Below are 20,067 nucleotides of genomic sequence, written 5' to 3'. Positions count from 1 at the left end.
AGCAGCCGGTATTTGTATTTGTTAAGGGGGGAAAAGTATTTGTATTTGTATTCGAGTAAAATTCAAATGGCGCAAAAATATATTATTTTTCTATTACACTTCTAATTTACGTTATAGTGAAAGTATTGTTTAATTATACCCATTATATAAATTATAGATATGCAATATTGGCTGTTGTTTTTGAACATGTGATAAGAAATGTCATTGAAAAGAAAATAACATAGAAGCCATTATCTCATCCATGGTTAAACCAACAACTAATAAAATCCCATTGTGAATATTATGAACCCCACCACCACCGTTCTTGTTGAAGGATACTGAATAGACAGAATAAAAACAAATAATACTTCAAAAAACTGTTCTTCTTCTGAAAGAACTTCTTTCCAATGCACAGAATTCCAAAAACTAAAATTAACTAAATAAATCTAAATAAACCCCTGCCTGGGAGATCTGGCAGAACAAAAGTATTCTATATAATACTAAAAGATACAGCCCTGCTATTATCATCTGCCAGCCACAAAACAGACACAAAGTTTGTTTTTTGTTTTTATGTTTGAAACTGACTTGCTGGGGCAGAATGTGGCTGTGTTGATGGTTTGGTGCTTGTGGAGGATTTAGCAGGGCATAGCTGTGCTGATTGAGGGGATTGATGCTTGTGGGGGGTTCACAGACAGTATCAGGAGAGGATGCTTTTAGTGCATGTGATAATACATTACATAGAAGGTTGCGCAGTGGCACAGTGAGTAGCACTGTCGGCTCACAGCAAGAAGGTTGCTGGTTCGAGCCCTGACTGGGTTCTCCCCATGTTGGCGTGGGTTTCCTCCGGGTTCTCCGGTTTCCCCCACAGTCCAAACACATGCAATACAGGTGAATTGGGTAAGCTAAATTGTCCCTATTGTATGTGTGTGAAAGAGAGTGTATGGATGTTTCCCAGTGCTGGGTAGCAGCTGGAAGGGCAGCCACTGTGTAAATCATATGCTGGATAAATTGGTGGTTCATTCCACTGTGGCAACCCCAGATTGATAAAGGGACTTAGCCAAAAAGAAATGAATGATTATGTATAGAAGATGTTGACAAATGTTTAATATCTCTGCCTCTGCTGATTTCACTTTTGTAAACATTATACAGTATCAGTTTGTTTTATCTGCAGCTCCACTGACTGTAAAATGCTTCCACAAAGAACATGTTTTTTTTTTTTTTTTGACTGGTGGAGGACCAAGAAATGGCTCAGCAGCACTCTCACTCTTTTTCTATTCGGGTGCCCAAATGTATTTGAGAAGTTTCAAGTTAATAAAAAGTGACGGGAAGCTATGCTAAGGTTAACTAGCCTATAGCATATATCTTGCTGTCTGCAAAAGACAGTAATGTAGACGTACCATATAACTCCCATAGGTGCATACTATTCGACACAACTGCAAAAGCATCGTTTTAACCTTTATAAACGAACGTTAACGTTACTCTGTCAACAGTCTATTGTCTAAATTAGCGCGCTAACAGAGCTAACGTTGCGTAAACAGAGAGCACCCGATTGCAAACTTCAAAAATGCAGCGTAATGGAATATCAAACTCCGCTACAAGTTTATAAACTGCATCTGGAACCCAATTAAGGTACAAAAATCTATTTATCAAAAATAGTGATGCAGTGAAGTATTTTTTCGCTCAGCCGAGCCTTCTCTGTCTGTATCTGTGGAGAAGCTTGTGTGAGACAGCTTTTACCTTCGCCCCGCCCTCCGACGTAGCGTCTCTCTCTCTCTCTCTCTCTCTCTCTCTCTCTCTCTCACTCACTCACTCACGCGGGCATGCACTGTGGTCCCATGACGAAACGCTGCTTTTTGATATAGTGTTTTTCTTGCTCCCGAATACAAACAATTTTTCAAGTATTTGTTCGAAATAAGTATTCGTAAAAACACGCTATTCGTGCCTTTCCGAATACCGTATTCGGGTTCGGCTACACCCTTAATATATATGTATATATATATATATGTATATGTATATGTATATATATATATATATATATATATATATATATATATATATATATATATATATATATATGTATATGTATATATATATATATATATACATACATACATACATACATACATACATACATACATACATACATACAGTTGAAGTCAGAATTATTAGCCCCCTCTTTGAATTTTTGTTGCTTTTTTTAATATTTCCCATATTATATTTAACAGAGTAAGGAAATTTTCACAGCATGTCTGATAATGTTTTTTTCTTCTGGAGAAAGTCTAATTTGTTTTATTTCGGCTAAAATACAAGCAGTTATTCATTTTTTTAACACTATTTTGAGGACAAAATTATTAGCCCCTTTAAGCTAACTTTTTTTCAATAGTCTATAGAACAAACCATCGTTATACAATAACTTGCCTAATAACCCTAACCTGCCTAGTTAACCTAATCAACCTAGTTAAGCCTTTAAAAGTCACTTTAAGCTGCATAGAAGTGTCTTGAAAAATATAAAGTAAGATATTATTTACTGTCATCATGGCAAAGATAAAACAAATCAGTTATTAGAAAGGAGTTATTAAAACTATAATGTTTAGAAATGTGTTGAAGAAATCTGCTCTCTGTTGAACAGAAATAGGGGAAAAAATAAACAGGGGTTCTAACAATTCAGGGGGGCTAATAATTCTGACTTCAACTGTATATATATACACACACACACACAACAGTTCTGTCTGGATTTCGAATCTGATTGGCTGATAGCCGTGATATATTTAAGTAATATCAGCATCCCTACAGCCTCTTTACCCTTTGTGTATTACTCCTCCCACATAAAGCCAGCAACAAGCAGGACACTACAATTTGACAAATATTACTCCTGTTAGACAACAAAATATACTTTTGAGGCTTTTTTAGTCAAGAATGTAGTTGTTTAGATTGCAACTGTGCAGTTTATTTGCAAAAATAGTACCAATTTCATAATATTTATATTATAATATAATACATTTATATTTTGGTTACCCATACATTTTAAAATAACTCATTTTACAGCAGTGATCACAATACCTGATACCATGAAACAGTGATATATTTATCCAAGGTTATTATACCGTTGGAAAAATTATAGCAGCTAACGCCTAGCTGAAACAATTCTGCAGTCCTACTTCAAAATATCTTGCTTTGTGTTCAACAAAAAATAAACTCAAAGGTTCAAAACCACTTGTGGGTGAATTAATGGTTGAAATTTTTTTCATTTTCGGGTAAACTGTATCTTTAAAAGACAAAATACAGACATCCGAAGGAAAAACTGCTTTACATTTGGCCAATGAGCATCTAAAAACATGGACAGAACATTTTTTTTCTTTAAATATTCAATTTAGCAAATTTAAACCAATAAACTGAACGAGACAGAAGAGTATTTGTCGGTGGTTCCCTCTTGTAAAGTGCGGCATTGTTTTCCGTTTATGTCCATGATTATGTTGCTCAAGCAACCGCATGGATAATAATATTAGGAATTTGAGGCACGAGGCACTGATCGCTGTGTTACTCTGTATTTGTGTTTCCAACTTGCCTTTTCTGCCCAGGCCCAAAGTCCAATACCCAGGAATGCAGCTCCCAGCAACTGCAACACACAAGCACAACAGAATTCATCACATTTATGCCACTTACACAATTCATTCCCGCTCCCATAAATACAGGAGGTTACTGCTGTGGGCGAACCTGTCTGGGCTGAGTTTCAACCAAAGATCTGGAATGCACAGATTTCCCTGCATGCATTGGCAATAAATTCATTCAGGAGAAGCCAAGACGTGTTTTTACCTGAATGAGAGAAATCACTTGGATGCCACTGCTTCCAGGAACCAGATTTTTTTATAAGAGGTTTATGGAATAAAAATGTTACAATCGTGGCGTGTGTTTAGCACGATCTGAAGCCAATCTAAACCAACTGTCCCATTTTAAAAAAACAGGTTTCATAAAGCAAAAGAAAATGAAAATTAAGGAGAAAATCCTCTATGACTTATTTGACATTCCTTCCCGAAAAGCTATAATTGACTATATGTCAGGGACAGGCCAATAATTTTTCGCTATTAATAAACCATTAACTGTGACTACTGCCTCAACTCTCTTAATTTGCTGTTCAATAACTATTAAATTATATAAATTAATTATTAAATGTAGTAGTATTGGGCTTAAGAATTGGATATGATAAGGGGCGTAATAAGATCAATCATAATATGTAAGGCTGGGCGATTTTTCCCGATTTTTTCGATTAATTTGAATTTACGTTTTAAGACGATTTAATTTTGAATCAAATCGAGAAATCGTGATTTTTAAAAATATATATATTTAATACATTATAATGGCACCAATGCGCTTTGGTTCACTCTATGAAGTAGGAAGCACACCAGAAGCGCCTCTCTGCGATGCATTTCTATAAACACACCGGCGCCGCCCAGCCACGATTCACGAAGCAGTTCATATTTCAGCTGCACCACAGAGCACCATCTGATTAGTTTCATGTTAAATATGCGAATGTGCGCGTTTGGTGTGTGTGATAGTTTAAACTGTTATGTGCGTGCCGTGTTGCGGCGCTTCTGGTGTACGACCTGCCTGACTGCCTGTTAAAGCGTGAAGTCATGTAGGATTTTACTTGTTGCATTAGTCTGAGTCACGTCTGTGTGGATTTTCAAGACATTCCCTCATCAAGTCGACAAACTCGATTTCAACATGTATGAAGGACGTAAAAGCCTGCCATGTGAAAAACTACGCTGATTTTTTGGTTTGAAGTTTGAACACGAGCAGAGGTGAGGGACTGTAGCAGTGAAAATGAAAGTACCCGCCCCCATGACGTCATTTAGCAGACCTAGTTGAAAACCCGACAGATCAGGCAGCATAATACAGAGAGTGGAGCAAAGCGCATCAAATGATCGGTATTTAAAAGGGGGGAAATATTATTTTATATTAGACACACATCTGGTGCTTGTATTTGCTCCTTCTATACGTCCACAACTTCATACATTGGGGTAAATTAGGCTTTACAGTTTCCATGTTCAGTCCTTTTCTTCCACTATCTTTTTAAGAAAAAGGCAGCAGCTTTACAACCTGTTATTTACAATTACTGACAGCCAATCTTTCCTAGGCTCAGCAAAACTTGCAAAAAATACCTCTGTATTCCTGCAACTGCAATATTTACACAAATATTTCTTATTCAAATCTTCAGCAACGATATTTACCTCGTGAATTTGTTTTACATTTATTTACACCTTGACCAATTTTGTAAGACATGGCCATTAAAAATACAATGTTCCTTAACCAGATGGTTCTTCAAGTTACTTTTAAAGAGAATGTTACTTCAGTCATGTTGTTGTAATGTTTTGAGAAGACTAGTAACACAATAAAAAAATAAATAAATAAATCGAAATCGTGAATCGGTCAAACTTTAAAAAAAAACCTAGATTTTATATTTATTTTTTTTGCCAAATCGCCCAGCCCTATTAATATGTAATTTATAGTATAAAGTATTAATATACTAATATCTTAACAATAGGTCGGGGATAAGCCACTAGTCAATAGGGTTGTCACGATACTATTAACTATCTTACAATACTATACCAGCTAAAGTATCCCGATACCAAGTAGTATTGTGATATTGTACTTCATAACATAAAAATTTTAAAGAAAATTGTCAGAAATACTGTATTTTATGTTATGTTAGGCCTACTTCAATTTAATTCATAATTCCTTTATTATTGAAAATAGTAGTATTTGCATGTCACTTCACCTAAAATGAGTTCAATTTTTCTGTTTTCCAACTGACCAACAAAAAATACATTCAAACAAAGATACTGTTGTGTATTTGTGTTATTTGTGCTCTATTTGTGTTTTTTTTTTGTAACAGATACTAATTATAGCAGGAAGTGGTCAGAAATTGTTTCAATGTTTCCTGTTGCTCTTTTGGGTTCTATTGTTTTTTTTTTTGTTTGTTTGTTTGTTTGTTTTTTTTTTTGTTCAGTCTTATCAGGTAACAATCCAAAGTACTTCAAAATATCACTCTGTGAGTTGTTCTTTTTAAGAGATAACCACGGTTGTTGTAGCTACTAATTCATATTGACAGGAACATAAATGAACCGATCAGATGTGCGCTCGAACTGAAGCGTCAGAAAATGTGCAATGTGCTACCCTAAAAGCTGCAAACTTTACAGTTTTGCAACCTTAAAAGGGTCCACAGACTATTATAACAATAGGTCTATTGTTGCACAAGCATTTTAGTGATTTTTCCACACGCAAAATTATCTATTGTAGATGAACTATTAATGACGATACTACCATTTACAAACTACAGTAGTATTTTGTAGCCAAAGTATCGCGATACCACCATAATATTGGTAAACATTGTACTGGGACCAGTACTGGCAACCCTACTAGTCAATAATAAGACTAGGTACTTAAACTAAAGTGTTACCCATAATGTATTATATTTGTATATATATGCTTAGACAAAAGTCTCGTCACTGAACAGAAATAATGTCCAGTATAGAATATAAAGTCCTGCTGCAGTGGAGACAGAATGAATATTGTGTCTGACTCCATCATGAGCTTGGAGGACTGCATCCATACATCTCTGCAATGACTCAAATCACTGATTAATAAAGTCATCTGGAATGGCGAAGAAAGCGTTCTTGCAGGACTCCCAGAGTTCATCAAGATCCTTTGGATTCTTCTTCAAGTCCTCCATCATCTTACCCCAGACATGCTCAATAATGTTTATGTCTGGTGACTGGGCTGGCCAATCCGGGAGCACCATGACCTTCTTTGCTTTCAGGAGCTTTGAGGTGGAGGCTGAAGTATGAGAAGGAGCGCTATCCTGCTGGAAAACTTGCCCTCTCCTGTGGTCTGTAATGTAATGGGCAGCACAAATGTCTTGATACCTCAGGCTGTTGATGATGATCATCCACTCTGCAGATCTCTCACACGCCCCCATACTGAATGTAACCCCAAACCATGATTTCTTCTTCACCAAACTTGACTGATTTCTGTGAGAATCTTGGCTCCATGCAGGTTCCAGTAGGTCTTCTGCAGTATTTGTGAAGATTGGGATGCAGTTTAACAGATGATTCACCAGACAAATCTACCTTCTGCCACTTTTCCAAATGATCAACTAGAAGTCATTTTTTGATGCTCTTACAACTGGGATCAACGACAAGACTTTTGTCAGGTGGTCTATACTTTTAAAATGTAAAAAAGAAATTGTCCCGTGTGGTCAATTTATATTAACAAAAAGTACAGAAAGTTCAGAAAAGGCTTAATATTGTCCAGTCTTATTCTGAAGTGACTTTCAGTGAGGATGTTTTTAATGCTCAAACAGCAGTATAAGTGCTAAGCTGAAAGTGTACAAAGCATAAGAGGATCCCTGTAGGCAAATGCACCAGTTAACAGGCCAAACCACCAACAAAAATCCAATTTTTCATGGGCAAAACCACACAAAAGAAGTTGCTTGATTGATCTCCAGCTCAAATGCGATCCCAAAACCTGTGGATTCCCTCTCAAACTCCTGCCGGGCACTCAGCGGTGTGTGTTTGATGGTGGGTTACAGAAACACCAGAGTGAGAGGAAACATGAGAGCGGGAAGGTGAGAGTCAGAGGTCGGGTATCAGCAGCCGCAAATCCCATAATCCCATTTCCCTGTGGTCTCGGCTAATCCAATGGATGGCTGCGACAGAGCTAAAGGCCAGTCATCCACAGCACACACACTTTCTCTGTCAATAGCACTCATGCCTATCATGAAGACATCAGCCTATCTGCTCGATCCTCTCAGCGCTGATCCGGAGAGGCCAGGTTCGGTCACGTCCACGTGCAAATTGTGGATTAGACACGTTCAGTACACTTGAACAGCTTATTTAGTTATTCCGGCCAATCAGAGGAAAGCTGATATCTCTTAGGGTGCTTTCACACCTGTGAATCGATTCAGTTGTTCTGAAACAGGGATTAAAACTGTTACATTGTTGCTCTTTGCTCTTGGTCCGGTTCGCTTTCACACGGCAAAGTTTCTAAACGGACCAAAGGAGCTAAAACAAACCATGTGTGAGTAAACTCTCCTCACATTGGTCAGAGTTTCACGGTTTTTTTGGCTCAGCTGTTGGGAGGTGGTGGTTTGGTGGTGTTTGACAAGGTGCACGCGACGTGTCAGAAGAGCGAGGAGGAATGCGGTGGGGGAGGGGTGAGAAGAGTGCACGACGTATTTGAGGACCGGGAGGGAGACGCGCGATTTCGATCACTGGTTTGGGGGCATTCAGGAGTCTCTGTGCATTTGCGGGAGACTTTTTATGTTGACCTTAACATAGGCTTTAAAATATTTAAACCTGCTTTTATTCTAGCCAAAATAAAACAAATAAGACTTTCTCCAGAGGAAAAAATATTATAGGAAATACTGAGAAAAATTCATAAACATGATTCCGGAAATATTTATAAAAAATTAAATAAAATTCACAGGAGCGCTAATAATTTCGACTTCAACTGATAATCGTTTTGAATAACCGTGATTACATTTATGAGCAAAATAACTGTAATTATGTCTATATTGATATTGAAAAACTGACATTGCAATATCTTGTTTGTCTGCAATATATATATATATATATATATATATATATATATATATATATATATATATATATATATATATATATTGCAATGCAAATGAGGCCTGCTCGATTAGGATAAAAATCATAGTCATGATTATTTTTGTCATAATTGTAATTACGATTACTTAAATGGTAGTTTATGATAAATGGCAACCCTTATAACATATTATCAATTTGAAACTAAATTTGCCCATTGAATGAACCTATTTGTATCTTTAACCCATTACCTTCTGCAACCTGCTAATTTAACTGAATTATTATTATTTTATTATTATTGTTGTTGTTATTATTATTATAAGATTTAAGTTTATTATTATGATTTCATCATGTTATTTTTTTATCATTTATTTATGTTTACTATTTTGTCTTGTTCTTGGAGCAAAAGTTTCGAAAGAAAATGTGGAAATTCTTTCACTGTGTTTGCAATTTTAAGCAAGTATTAAACATGTCATGTTTTTTTCTGCGTATAACTTTCTAACGAAACTGCTAACATGGAATTGACTCAGATTCTGAAAACCCAAACAATCCAAACACAAAAATAAAACAAAACATCTGAAAAACGAGTTATGTGTGAAAACAATAGAGCATCACAATGAGAAAGTGCTGAACTACTGAAACGCATTTAATGCTCTTTATAAAATGCTTTTGTATGACAGCTTAAAGATGCCTCTCATATGGAAAATGAAGTCACATGCATTGCTCAGGTGTGAGTTTCTCACAGACTTCAAGAGAGTGTCAAAATCTTGCTGGTTCTGTGGGTCTCGTCTATTAAATCTGATCTTTATTTTCTATTTTCTATTGGATTCACATAAGGTGATTGGCTGGGCCATTCTACAGCCTAATTTTCATTCTCTGAGAGTTTCCTTGAAAATTATGACATTTTCAATACTTCCACTGTATGTACTTTTCAAAGATTTTTAAAAAATAAATAAATAGACTTACAGAATCTCTGTATTATCCCGAATAACCTCTTGGCGTAAACTCTCAGTGATTTGACAGTTTTTCCACCAGCTGCTACATTCATAAGAGCTTTTGCTTTCCTTTTGCTTCATTTCTGACATCTTTATCTTTATTAAAGTACTGATTTTGCACTCCATGGAAACATATAATTTTGGAAAGTCTGTCTGCAACAAAGAAACTTTCTGCAAGATGCTGATTTTTTTTTTTTTTTTTTTTACATTTACAATTTTTTTACATCTTAAACATGGCAAACCCCAAAAAATGAGCTCAATTCTGTACTACAGAGGTTACAGGAGGCATTCATATTTAAAACAAAAGTTAAACACCTAATTAAATGAGACTTTTAAGTCTCAGTTGAGATGCTTTGATAATATTGAGACAAATCCTCAATATAAATTCATAACTAGCAGCTTTTTTAAATGGCCTGACTTATTGTTTTTGCTGACAAATAAATCTCTCTCTCATTTTGCGACAAATATGTTCACCTTTTTTCTTTTGTGAAACAAAATAAGACAATCATTTACATTATGCTGAAACTCTCCCTACTTTAAAGTCATTCAGGTCTAAAACAGGTCTTTTCAGGTCATTCAGGTCTTTTATGTGCACAAAACACAAAGGTCAACCCAGTTGAGGAAAACATGTGGGTTAAAATATATTTTTGCCTGCACTATCCATTTGAGCAGGCCCCTAGCAACTGCTCAACTCAGAAAACTGCAAAGCAACACCCTAAGAATCACATATACTGCAAGAACCAGGACCGCTCAGACTTTCTTCAGACAAACATAGAGAACTACATTATAAAAATGACAAAACGTCAAGACGATACATATTTTTTTATATTGTTTTAACTTATTTCAATTCAATTCAAGCTTATTTGTATAGCGATAATCACAATAATTATTAATTTATTTTACAAAATAATGTCCAAAACTGTCAAAACAGGAGTTACAAAAAAAATTAAAAAATACATGCCACACACATGGACACACAAAAATAGTATAAACCATAATCAATTGGTAAAACATGTGCACTGTTGTAAATTGACAGTTGTTTATTTATAGTTTCAAAAGCAGCTTTAAAAAAAAAAAGGTGCACACATTATTGAATTACAATCAAAATCAGAAAAGTTAAGAACATTAGTTACCATAACTTTATTAGTTACTTTAACTAATTAACTAGAAGGTAATAGCTTTTAACAGTTAAAGTTATTATATAAAGCAACAGTTACTCAAATAAGCACTCGTTACAACTGAGGTCTGCAGAAGAGCATCTCTAAACACACAACACATCCAACATTGAGGCAGATGGGCTACAGCAGCAGAAGACCACACCTGTGGCCACTCCTGTCAGCTAAGAACAGGAAACTGAGGCTACAATTCCCACAGGCTCACCATAACTGGACAATAGAAGATTGGAGTAACGTTGCCTGCTCTGATAAGTCTTGATTTCTGCTGCGACATTTGGATGGTCGGGTCGGAATTTGGCATCAACAACATGAAAGCATGGATCCATCCTGCCTTGTATCAACGATTCAGGCTGGTGGTGGTGTAATGGAGTGGGGATATTTTCCTAGCATACTTTGGGTCCATTAGTACTAATTAAGCATTGTGTCAACACCACAGCCTACCTGAGAATTGTTGCTGACCATGTCCATCCCGTTATGACCACAGTATCTTCATCGTCTGATGACAACTTTTAGCAGGATAATGCATTATGTCAAAGCGTGAATCATCTCAGACTGGTTTCTTGAACATGACGATTAACTCACTGTACTTAAATGGCCTTCACAGTCACCAGATCCTCAATCCAATAGAGCACCTTTGGGATGCAGTGGAATGGGAGATTCGCATCATGGATGTGCAGCTGAGAAATCTGCAGCAACTGTGTGATGCTATCAAGTCAATATGGAGCAAAATCTCTGAGGAATATTTCCATTACCTTGGTAAATCTATGCCACGAAGGATTAAAGCAGTTCTGAAGGCAAAAGTGGTCCAACCTAGTACTAGTAAAGTGTACCTAATAAAGTGGCCACTGAGTGTACATCGCAGGATAAAAAAATAACGCAATGTTGATTGATGTGAGTTGAGATGACTAAAATAAGTTAATTTGATTCAATCTTATGATGCAGGATTTTTTTTTTTTTTACAGCGTATAGCGGGGTCCTCATAACATTTCTTTTAGTTTTATCACAAATAACGAAAATGGCTTCTTTTTGGATCTAAATGGTTACAACATCTATTTCTCTGGCCTCAAATATGGAAATAATGATAGCAAGTTCAGTGTTTCCAACAAGATGCCGGAGACAGGTTTCAAACAGGACTTCCAGACCTCATCAAGGATACAAATCTCACCCGAAACGTGAGCTTTTGTCTATTTCAAAGCACACACACACAAAACAATAGCACTCTGTGATTACAACATAATTGCTGGACATCAGCAGTGGCTCAATCTCCGCATGTTAGAGTCAGTTTTAATAATTGATGGAACAGCGAGAGTGACTCTGGCCTGATTCATCTGTGTTTTAGCGAGAATGAGTCAATGTGTGCGAGTGAGAGAAGAGCCTGCTGGGAAATGGCATGGAAATAAACTCCCTCGCAGAGCAACAGAGGAAGAGGGGGAACGGACATGTGGTTCCCATCTGCCGTATGAACCTGGAGGATATGAAAAGGAAAAACATACAAAAACACAAAGCTTCACATGAGCTCAGCGTGAGCTCAAAAGAGGACAAACACACGCAATAAACACTTGAGGTCTCTGTCAGAAATCCGAAATGCACATTCTGTACATAATACACAAGCCGCATGTTAGGATTGGGCTGATAAAATATTTCGAATCAGGTCACACAGCAGAAAAAATACGCAACAAAAAATAATCAGCCAGGGGTGTCCACACTCGGCCCTGGAGGGCCAGTGCCCTGGAGAGTTTAGCTCCAACTCTAATCAAACACACCTGAACCAGCTAATCAAGCTCTTACTAGGAAGAGACTTCCAGGCAGGTGTGTTAAAGCAAGTTGGAGCTAAAGTCAGCAGGACACCGGCCCTCCAGGACCGACTTTGGACACCCCTGACTAAGACCCAATCCCAATCGTACCCCATACCCCTACACCTCGATTTGCGGGTTCACGTGAAGGGGTAGGGGTGTCCCAATTCTCTTTAGCTTTTCAGGAGTAGGCCTAAGGAAAAGGGCTAGATACTCCTTGAAACGAAGATTTTTCAGGACCACACTCGAAACCAAGAGGTATACAATTTTCCCAGAATACACCATCTAAAGCGGCAGCATGGCTGCACACGAAAGTAAAAAGATGCACAAATTAGTATTTTTTGTCATTCTTATAAATTTTTACAACAAACAATCACATGTTTTAAAGGGCAGATAGTTTACTCCTTTTTATGATTTAATATTAGTATTAAGGTTCTTCTGAGTGTGCCAGTTTAGGTTCAGTTTAAAACACAGTTCAGATCTTATTATAATAATGTGTTAAAAAGTGTCATGTTGGGGGCGTGTACGCAGCTCGCTGTTTTAGGGGCGTGTTGCTTCACATGAAAGTTAGTTTCGGCTTCCCGCCCAACAGAACAAGGGGGCGGAGCTGAGAGAGGGAGCAGGAGTGAGAGTACATTGAGTGAGATGTGTACACAGAGATGGTCCGCGGTGCCCAGACGCAGACTCGAAGCGTTGCCACCTGCACACCGACAGAAACCCACGGCCAGAATTCCAAAATGCATGGCGCTGCGTCAGCGTCGCGCCACACAGAGCAGCGCTTCTGATGTGCGACCTGCAGGCAAGTTCGGTATTTTATATCCAATAGAGAGACGCGCACATGAGGCAACGTGTTTACACTTTTCCAGCTGCACCTAGGTAAGATCACAGGGAGCTTCTGTGAACGTAAGAAATGCAAACAGCTGAAGTTTAAGGCGGACATAATGAAAAGTACACGTTTGCAAAACTACTAAAAGTTACAAACAATAATTACGATTAGAGCGATAATGAAAGCCCAATGAGCCTTACATCTAAAAATAGAGCAAGGATGTTCCTTTAGGATGTTCCTTTAGTGATATCGCTTTTGACTTTGAAAATGGCGGACGTGAAACCACAAACTGAGGCTTAGGGGACGCGAGCCTGTCAGTGAATATCAGTGGGTGGGGGGACCGAATTCCTACAAGTTGCGGTCGGTCTGAAAACCGCTCTAATTGGTCCACCGTTTTTATATTGTTAAATTGAAAAAAAGCACTGGGTGTGTTTATATCACCCCAATATGACGGTCTACACACTATACATATACACATGTCTGTCCAAACAACTTGAAAAGTAGATTTTTTACCATAGGTGCCCTTTATTACAATCATAACGGTGTTTGTGTTTTACTATCATGCTTTAAAAAAAAACACTGAAATAAAAACCGTAAAATTTTTCTATAATACCTAAAAATAACTCCTGTATAGCAGTCCCACAACATTCTGTCACTCGATGACACTCGAATACCCTGTCAGAAAAGTTTAGTGGCTGGGAATGAGCTTTTACAGTTTCTGCGATAATGTTAATGTTGTTTTCATGTGTTTGTAGATGAATATGGCCATGGTGTAAATACACAGCACAGTAAAGATCTTATTGCCACATTATATCGACATGATAACATGATATTGTTGCCTTCAGTGATTTCCTGAAGATAAATACCAAAAAATAAAGCAACTGGAATAACTACAGCAGTCGCAATCGTCAATCTCAAATGAAGCAAGAGATCGCGATGAGATATGTTGACGTCTGCAGGTGCTGTAGTGCTGTCGCATTTCTTAGGGGTAAATTTTAAAGCCCTTCCCCTTACGCCCCATTCACACGGGGCTTCAGCGTCAACGCTTGACTGAGGGTGTGTCTGAAGTTGGGGCTGAAGCGATCGTCATAGAAGCGTCAGCCAATGAAATTCAGTCAGCAATAGGCCACTGTCTTGCAGGTGTATTTGCATATAGCGATCTGATTGGCTGACGCTTCCATCGACGCTTGAAAAGTTAAGCTAGTCTCAATTTCTGCAGCAAACAACAGCTCTGAAGCGGCTGATCCACAATGCAGTTCAGCAACGCCTGACGTCACCCATTCAAAGTGAATGGGAAGCGTTGATGCTGACGCCCCGTGTGAATGGGGCGTTACACTCTGTTTCATGGGCCAGGGGAAGGGGTACTTTTGGTTCCTGGGTTCTATCCAGTAAATCTAATCTTTCTCCAAAGTAGAAAAAGCCCTGTGCCTGTGGCATTCATCTTTCAGCAGGAGCAGAGACTATAACATTTATGTGAAAAAAACATGAAAGCTAAACTGTTAATGCAGCCAAGGATAAGGACATTAAATAAGATAAGTTTAATGTGAGGTAAACTTCATCATTTACTGTTCACCTTAAAGCATTTTAGTATCAACTTAGCTAGGTATTTAAAGCCATCGAAACAGTACATAATGTTACACAGCGTATGTTAGGTCCAAAAAAAAGATTAATAAATTTACCCCGCACAAACCCCGTTTACACTGTCAGGTCCTGATGCCCAATTTCGATTTGTTGCCTTTATCAGATTTTTTTGCTTGGCCGTTTACACGTTCTTTTAGGGTGTACTCACACTATCAGTGTGCCACAGAGCGGTTTACTTGGGCTTTGGCGCGGTACACTTTTTGTGTGAGTGCAAAACGCGCCTAACCCCGAAACTGAAAGCGAGACGTGACTTTTAGGGGGCTGTTTCATACGGATTTATTTATCACTCAGTGAACGCAAACTGTCGTAGTTTATTAAAGACACAAACCCCTCACTGCACCACAGCTCCGCACGTTCACCAACTTCCTTATTCCTGCAGCATGAGGACTTTATGACTGTGTATGAGTGTCAAAAGTGGCGGATCTGTTCGGCGAGTTCTGCCATCTTTGCCACACTGGCCACTGCGAAATATGCAAAGTGTAGTATAAGCAGTGAATGGTTCAGTCCTGATTTACCCCCATGCAGTTTATGTAATGGTACGGCCCTGATGTATGTGTGTGTAGTTGAAGGTGTGCGCACTGGTGTGAAAATAAGGTGTTCTATGTGTAGCCCGCAGTGCGTGTATTAACTCACGTTAATGTGTAAAGTGCAGAACTCAGCACAAAAGTGTCATTATTGCTAGGGCTGTGCAATTAATCGAAAATCTGATTTCGATTATGGCTTCCAACGATTATGAAAAACCATTAATCGAGATAAACGATTATTGCATCATATACCAAAAGCGCGAAAGACCGCGTGCTTATGTGTGTGTGCAACACGCGCATACACTTAAGCACGCGGTCAGCATTCGGTCTCATTCTCACACTGAGACGAGCAGAGGAGCGCAGACATCTAAAGTAATCTTAACGTGAGCGCTTTAATGGTCAAATAGGTGTCCAAACGCGGAGATTAGTGAATATTCATATTAACCCTCATTTGCGTAATAAACAAACGAGTTGAGAATCAAAAGACACGTGAAAGAGAAACCAATAAAGTGACAGTGCGAAATGCTGCCGCCTGTTTTATCAATAATCAAACGACGAGAAAATTCCTCGCTGCTCTTGACTGAGGGACTGCTGTAGCTAAAGTGTTTTTCTTACAGTGAAGATGCTTAAAGCACAGTTTGTTACATATTTTTATTCTATTGTATTTATTTCTCTTTCCTTTGCAGGGTGGAAAATAACTGTATGTATACAGTTGTAGTCAGAATTATTACCCCTCCAGAATATTAGCAACCCTTTTCTTCCAATTTCCGTTTAATGGAAAGAAGTTATTTTAACTTATTTCTGAACATAATAGTTTTGATATCTCATGTCTAATTACTGATTTGTTTTATCTTTGCTATGATGTCAGCACATAACATTTTACTAGATGTTTTTCAAAATACAAACATTTAGATTAAAGTGCAATTCAAAGGCTTAATTAGAGTAATTAGGCAAGTCATTGTATAACAGTAGTTTCTTCTGCAGACAATCAAAAACTATATTGCTTAAGGGGGCTAATAATGTTGACCTTAAAATGGGTTTCAAAATATTTAAACCTGCTTTTATTCTAGCTAATATAAAACAAGACTTTCTCCAGAAGAAAAAAAAATATTAGAGGAAATACTGTTAAAATTCCTTGCTTTGTTTAACATAATTTGGGAAATAGTTATTTAAAAAAACTAAATTCTCAGGAGCGCTAATAATATTAACTTCAGCTGAAAATCGTTTTGAATAATCGTGATTACAATTATGACCAAAATGATTGTGATTATGATTTTTTCCAAAATCAAGCAGCCCTAATTATTGCCCCCCTTTTAATATGCATCTTTCTTTGCATTTTCATGCGGATAAAATTTTTTTTTTTAAATGACGCAATTATAAAAATACCCATGTTCATGGGTATTACCTACAGACATGGCTTGAGACTGGTTTTACTGCAACTACACAAGTCAGCAATATATATATATATATATATATATATATATATATATATATATATATATATATATATATATATATATATATATATATATATATATATATCACCGTTCTAGTGATTTTTTGATATTTTAATGAACAAAAATGTACATGTTGTGCCTTATATTATCCACAAGCATGCAAACAAACACAGCTGTCCCTGCTTTTGCTGGATCAGTGGCTGTATGTTTGACAATAGCTGCACGGCTCTGTCAGCGAGAGGCTGAATGGGGTTCACTGAGAGACAGAAGGCCGTTGCTCACACTGGGGCCACTCAGACACCGTGGGAACAGCACGTCCCTCTCAGACACCCCCAAACATCTTCATTTGAATACAAGACAAGAGGGCTGCTGCAAGTAGGGCTGGAGGATAAAAATTTTGGGGGGAAAAGTCCTATAATTGCAATACATTTGGCATATAATATAAAAAACAAGCCAATCTCTCTGCTATACGAATATTGCATTTACTATTATTGCGATAAATCCAATTCTTTTAATATATTGTGCAGCTATAGTTGCAAGGGTGCCGAATGGAAATGAAAAGGCAAGAATTAAAGGCTGCTTGGGTGGAAAGGGGGAGGTTTGATGGTGGGAACTCAAATATGTCCCTGCGAAGCCTCCAGAGTAGATATCAGACTGCGATTACAGAGCGAGGCGTCTGTAATTACAGGCCATCTACTTGGACAAGTCTAAAGCTAGTGAAGTGAGCGCTCTTTAGGGATCAGGTAGGTTTCTGCCCGATCAGACTGTCTCCACTTTAAACCAATCAGACGGGCATTAGACGGTACGGGTGCACAGGGGTCAAACTGTCTGCAAAGACAAAAGGAGTCCAGAGACAAAAGAAGGCTTTCAGATGCAACGAGGGGACCGTAAACTGACAAGGAGATCAGACTTAATTATTGATGCTATTACTCATATGTTTGGGAAAGGGATTTGAGTGTACAAAAGCACTCATCCTGTAAACACCTATGACACCTCCAATTGTGGAAATTGTTGAAAAGTGGTAATATGTGTGCAATGATTAGGTCAGAAAACACAGCTGTATGTATAGAACCCTGTAAATAACCACACAGAACACCATAGCAACTACATAGCAATGTCCAGTCTGAGCACTTAACAACCACATAGCAACACCCTGACCTCACCGAAAAATGCGCTTCAAAGAAACACTTTTCCCTTCAAAGAGAAGTCAACCACTGCAATTCTTTTAGATGTAGTTCTTACATGATCGTTCACTGAAAACTCCACAAAGTCAAGCATGCAATGTTGTTTTGGCATTACATATACACTCAACTGACTTTAATATTGCCATTTTTGGGTTTAGTCGTTAAAACAACCCTAACTTTATTCTTAGTTTAAGTCTTTTAGTCATTCAACTTGTGTAACTACTTCACTAGGGGTGTCAAAATTAATTGTTTCGTCGGTGCACCGCGATGCAGACGCGGACAATTCGGTATGGGTTCAGTAATAATCATAACCGGTTATTATGTACTGACTTCATTTATCTCCTATGCGCTGTCGCGAGGGAGGTGAGCGCGAGTATTTATAACACTCAGGAGCCAACTCAGGGTTGGCCCGTGGCATAGGCACCATAGGCAAATGCTAAGGACACTGTATATCCAGGGGGGCGCCAGAAATGAGCGCAGTTCAGTTGGTTTTGTTTTGATATTCCTGACACACATTCAGTTATAGACGGCAATAACTCAAAAACCTCTTACCCTAAAAAGATCTAAAGTGAGTTTCCTACAAAAAGACAAAGCTGGTTATAATTCACAGCTGTCTTTCTTTTTTTTTTTTTCGCTCGACATTACGAGCACTGCTCCGTTTAAGCCCTCGCAATATGTGTTTAGCCGAGAGAGCTCGCGCTGAGTGGAGCTTTCAGTAAGGGATCGTCGGAAAAGTGCTTCTTTTTTTTCGTTTTTTTTTTTTTCGTTTTTCTGCTCCGCTCAGCGCGAGCTCTCCCTGTTGTGAGGGCTTGTGTGTGTGTGTGTGTGTGTGTGTGTGTGTGTGTGTGTGTGTGTGTGTGTGTGTGTGTGTGTGTGTGTGTGTGTGTGTGTGATCTGAACTGGTGATCTGAGAGTTCTTTGGCCACGACAGATTACTGTGCATATTTTTCTTTTCTTTCTTTTTTAAGAAATGTTTTGTTAAATAAAAAGTATAGTATACAGCTATATTTTGCTTGTTTTGACACATTAAAATTTTGTGGCTAAGAAAGAATTATTGTTTAGTGTTGTTATAGAGATAAATTTGGTACATCGTTAATTTTGAGCTCTAAAAAAAGTCATGTGAAATTAAAAACTAATTGCAATATAACACTATGAAACCACAACCCATTTGCTCATGCTCATTGAGCAAGCTCATACTCGACACACAAAAAGTGAAAAGAATGAGGACGCAAGTGGACATAACACAAAATTTAAATCAAGTAACTTTAGCATGTCAATGTCAAATTTATGCATATAAAATATAGTTTCCCAACAACAAAATTGTGGCTAGTGAAAATGCAGAGTGGCTGGTAACATTGGAAAACTACTAGCCACAGTGGCCGGTGATTAAAAAAGTTAATGTAAAGCCCTGATTACCATGAATTTTATCAGAATCAGAAAGAGCTTTACTGCCAGACTTATTCACACATACGAGGAATTTGTTTACGTGACAGAAGCTTCTACAGAATTACAGAGACAGGAAAAAAACAGATAATGAATATATTTTAAAAATAGAAGCAAGTAGTAGATGCAAATATACTAGGTGTAACGATACACCAAAGGCACGGTTCGGTTCACGGTTTTGGAGCCACGGTTCGGTTCTGTTTGCTGTGGGGTTAGGGTTGATGTCATCTTAACAGCAATGCTAAGGAACAATAGATTCACTTAAAAACAAGAACAACTAAACTTTTTCCTTATTAACTTTGCCATCACATTTTTAGTACAGTCAGGTTAACCATGGTTTCCGCTACATTCATTCTTCCATGGCGGGGCGCCTCGAAAAATTCATCCCGCCACGGCTACATTACAGCTTCTCATTCAAAACATTTTATTTTTTAATAG

General features: G+C 37.8%; 2 protein-coding genes across 7 annotated transcripts in view; both read right to left on the bottom strand.

Annotated features, from left to right (window-relative positions):
• nsd1a (nuclear receptor binding SET domain protein 1a) overlaps nt 1-20,067 on the bottom strand; it is a 1,446,438-nt gene that overhangs the window by 881,109 nt on the left and 545,262 nt on the right. The window lies entirely within an intron of this gene.
• Nucleotides 1-20,067, bottom strand: part of tspan17 (tetraspanin 17) — a 62,439-nt gene that overhangs the window by 31,830 nt on the left and 10,542 nt on the right. For 5 of the 6 annotated variants that reach the window (XR_015506632.1, XR_015506633.1, XR_015506634.1 and 2 more), the window contains 1 exon segment: nt 3,545-3,595. Coding sequence is in view for 3 of the 6 variants with exons in the window: in XM_087280180.1 (XP_087136306.1) it covers nt 3,545-3,595 (51 nt within the window). In the remaining 3 variants the exon portion in view is untranslated. 6 annotated transcript variants of the gene reach the window in all.

Source organism: Danio rerio, chromosome 14 (genome assembly GCF_052040795.2).
Source record: "Danio rerio strain M-AB ecotype USA chromosome 14, GRCz13ab, whole genome shotgun sequence".
In the NCBI taxonomy this organism is placed as follows: Eukaryota; Metazoa; Chordata; class Actinopteri; order Cypriniformes; family Danionidae; genus Danio; species Danio rerio.
The sequence above is the reverse complement of the archived record's forward strand: the minus strand, read 5'-3'. Positions and strand labels throughout refer to the sequence as shown.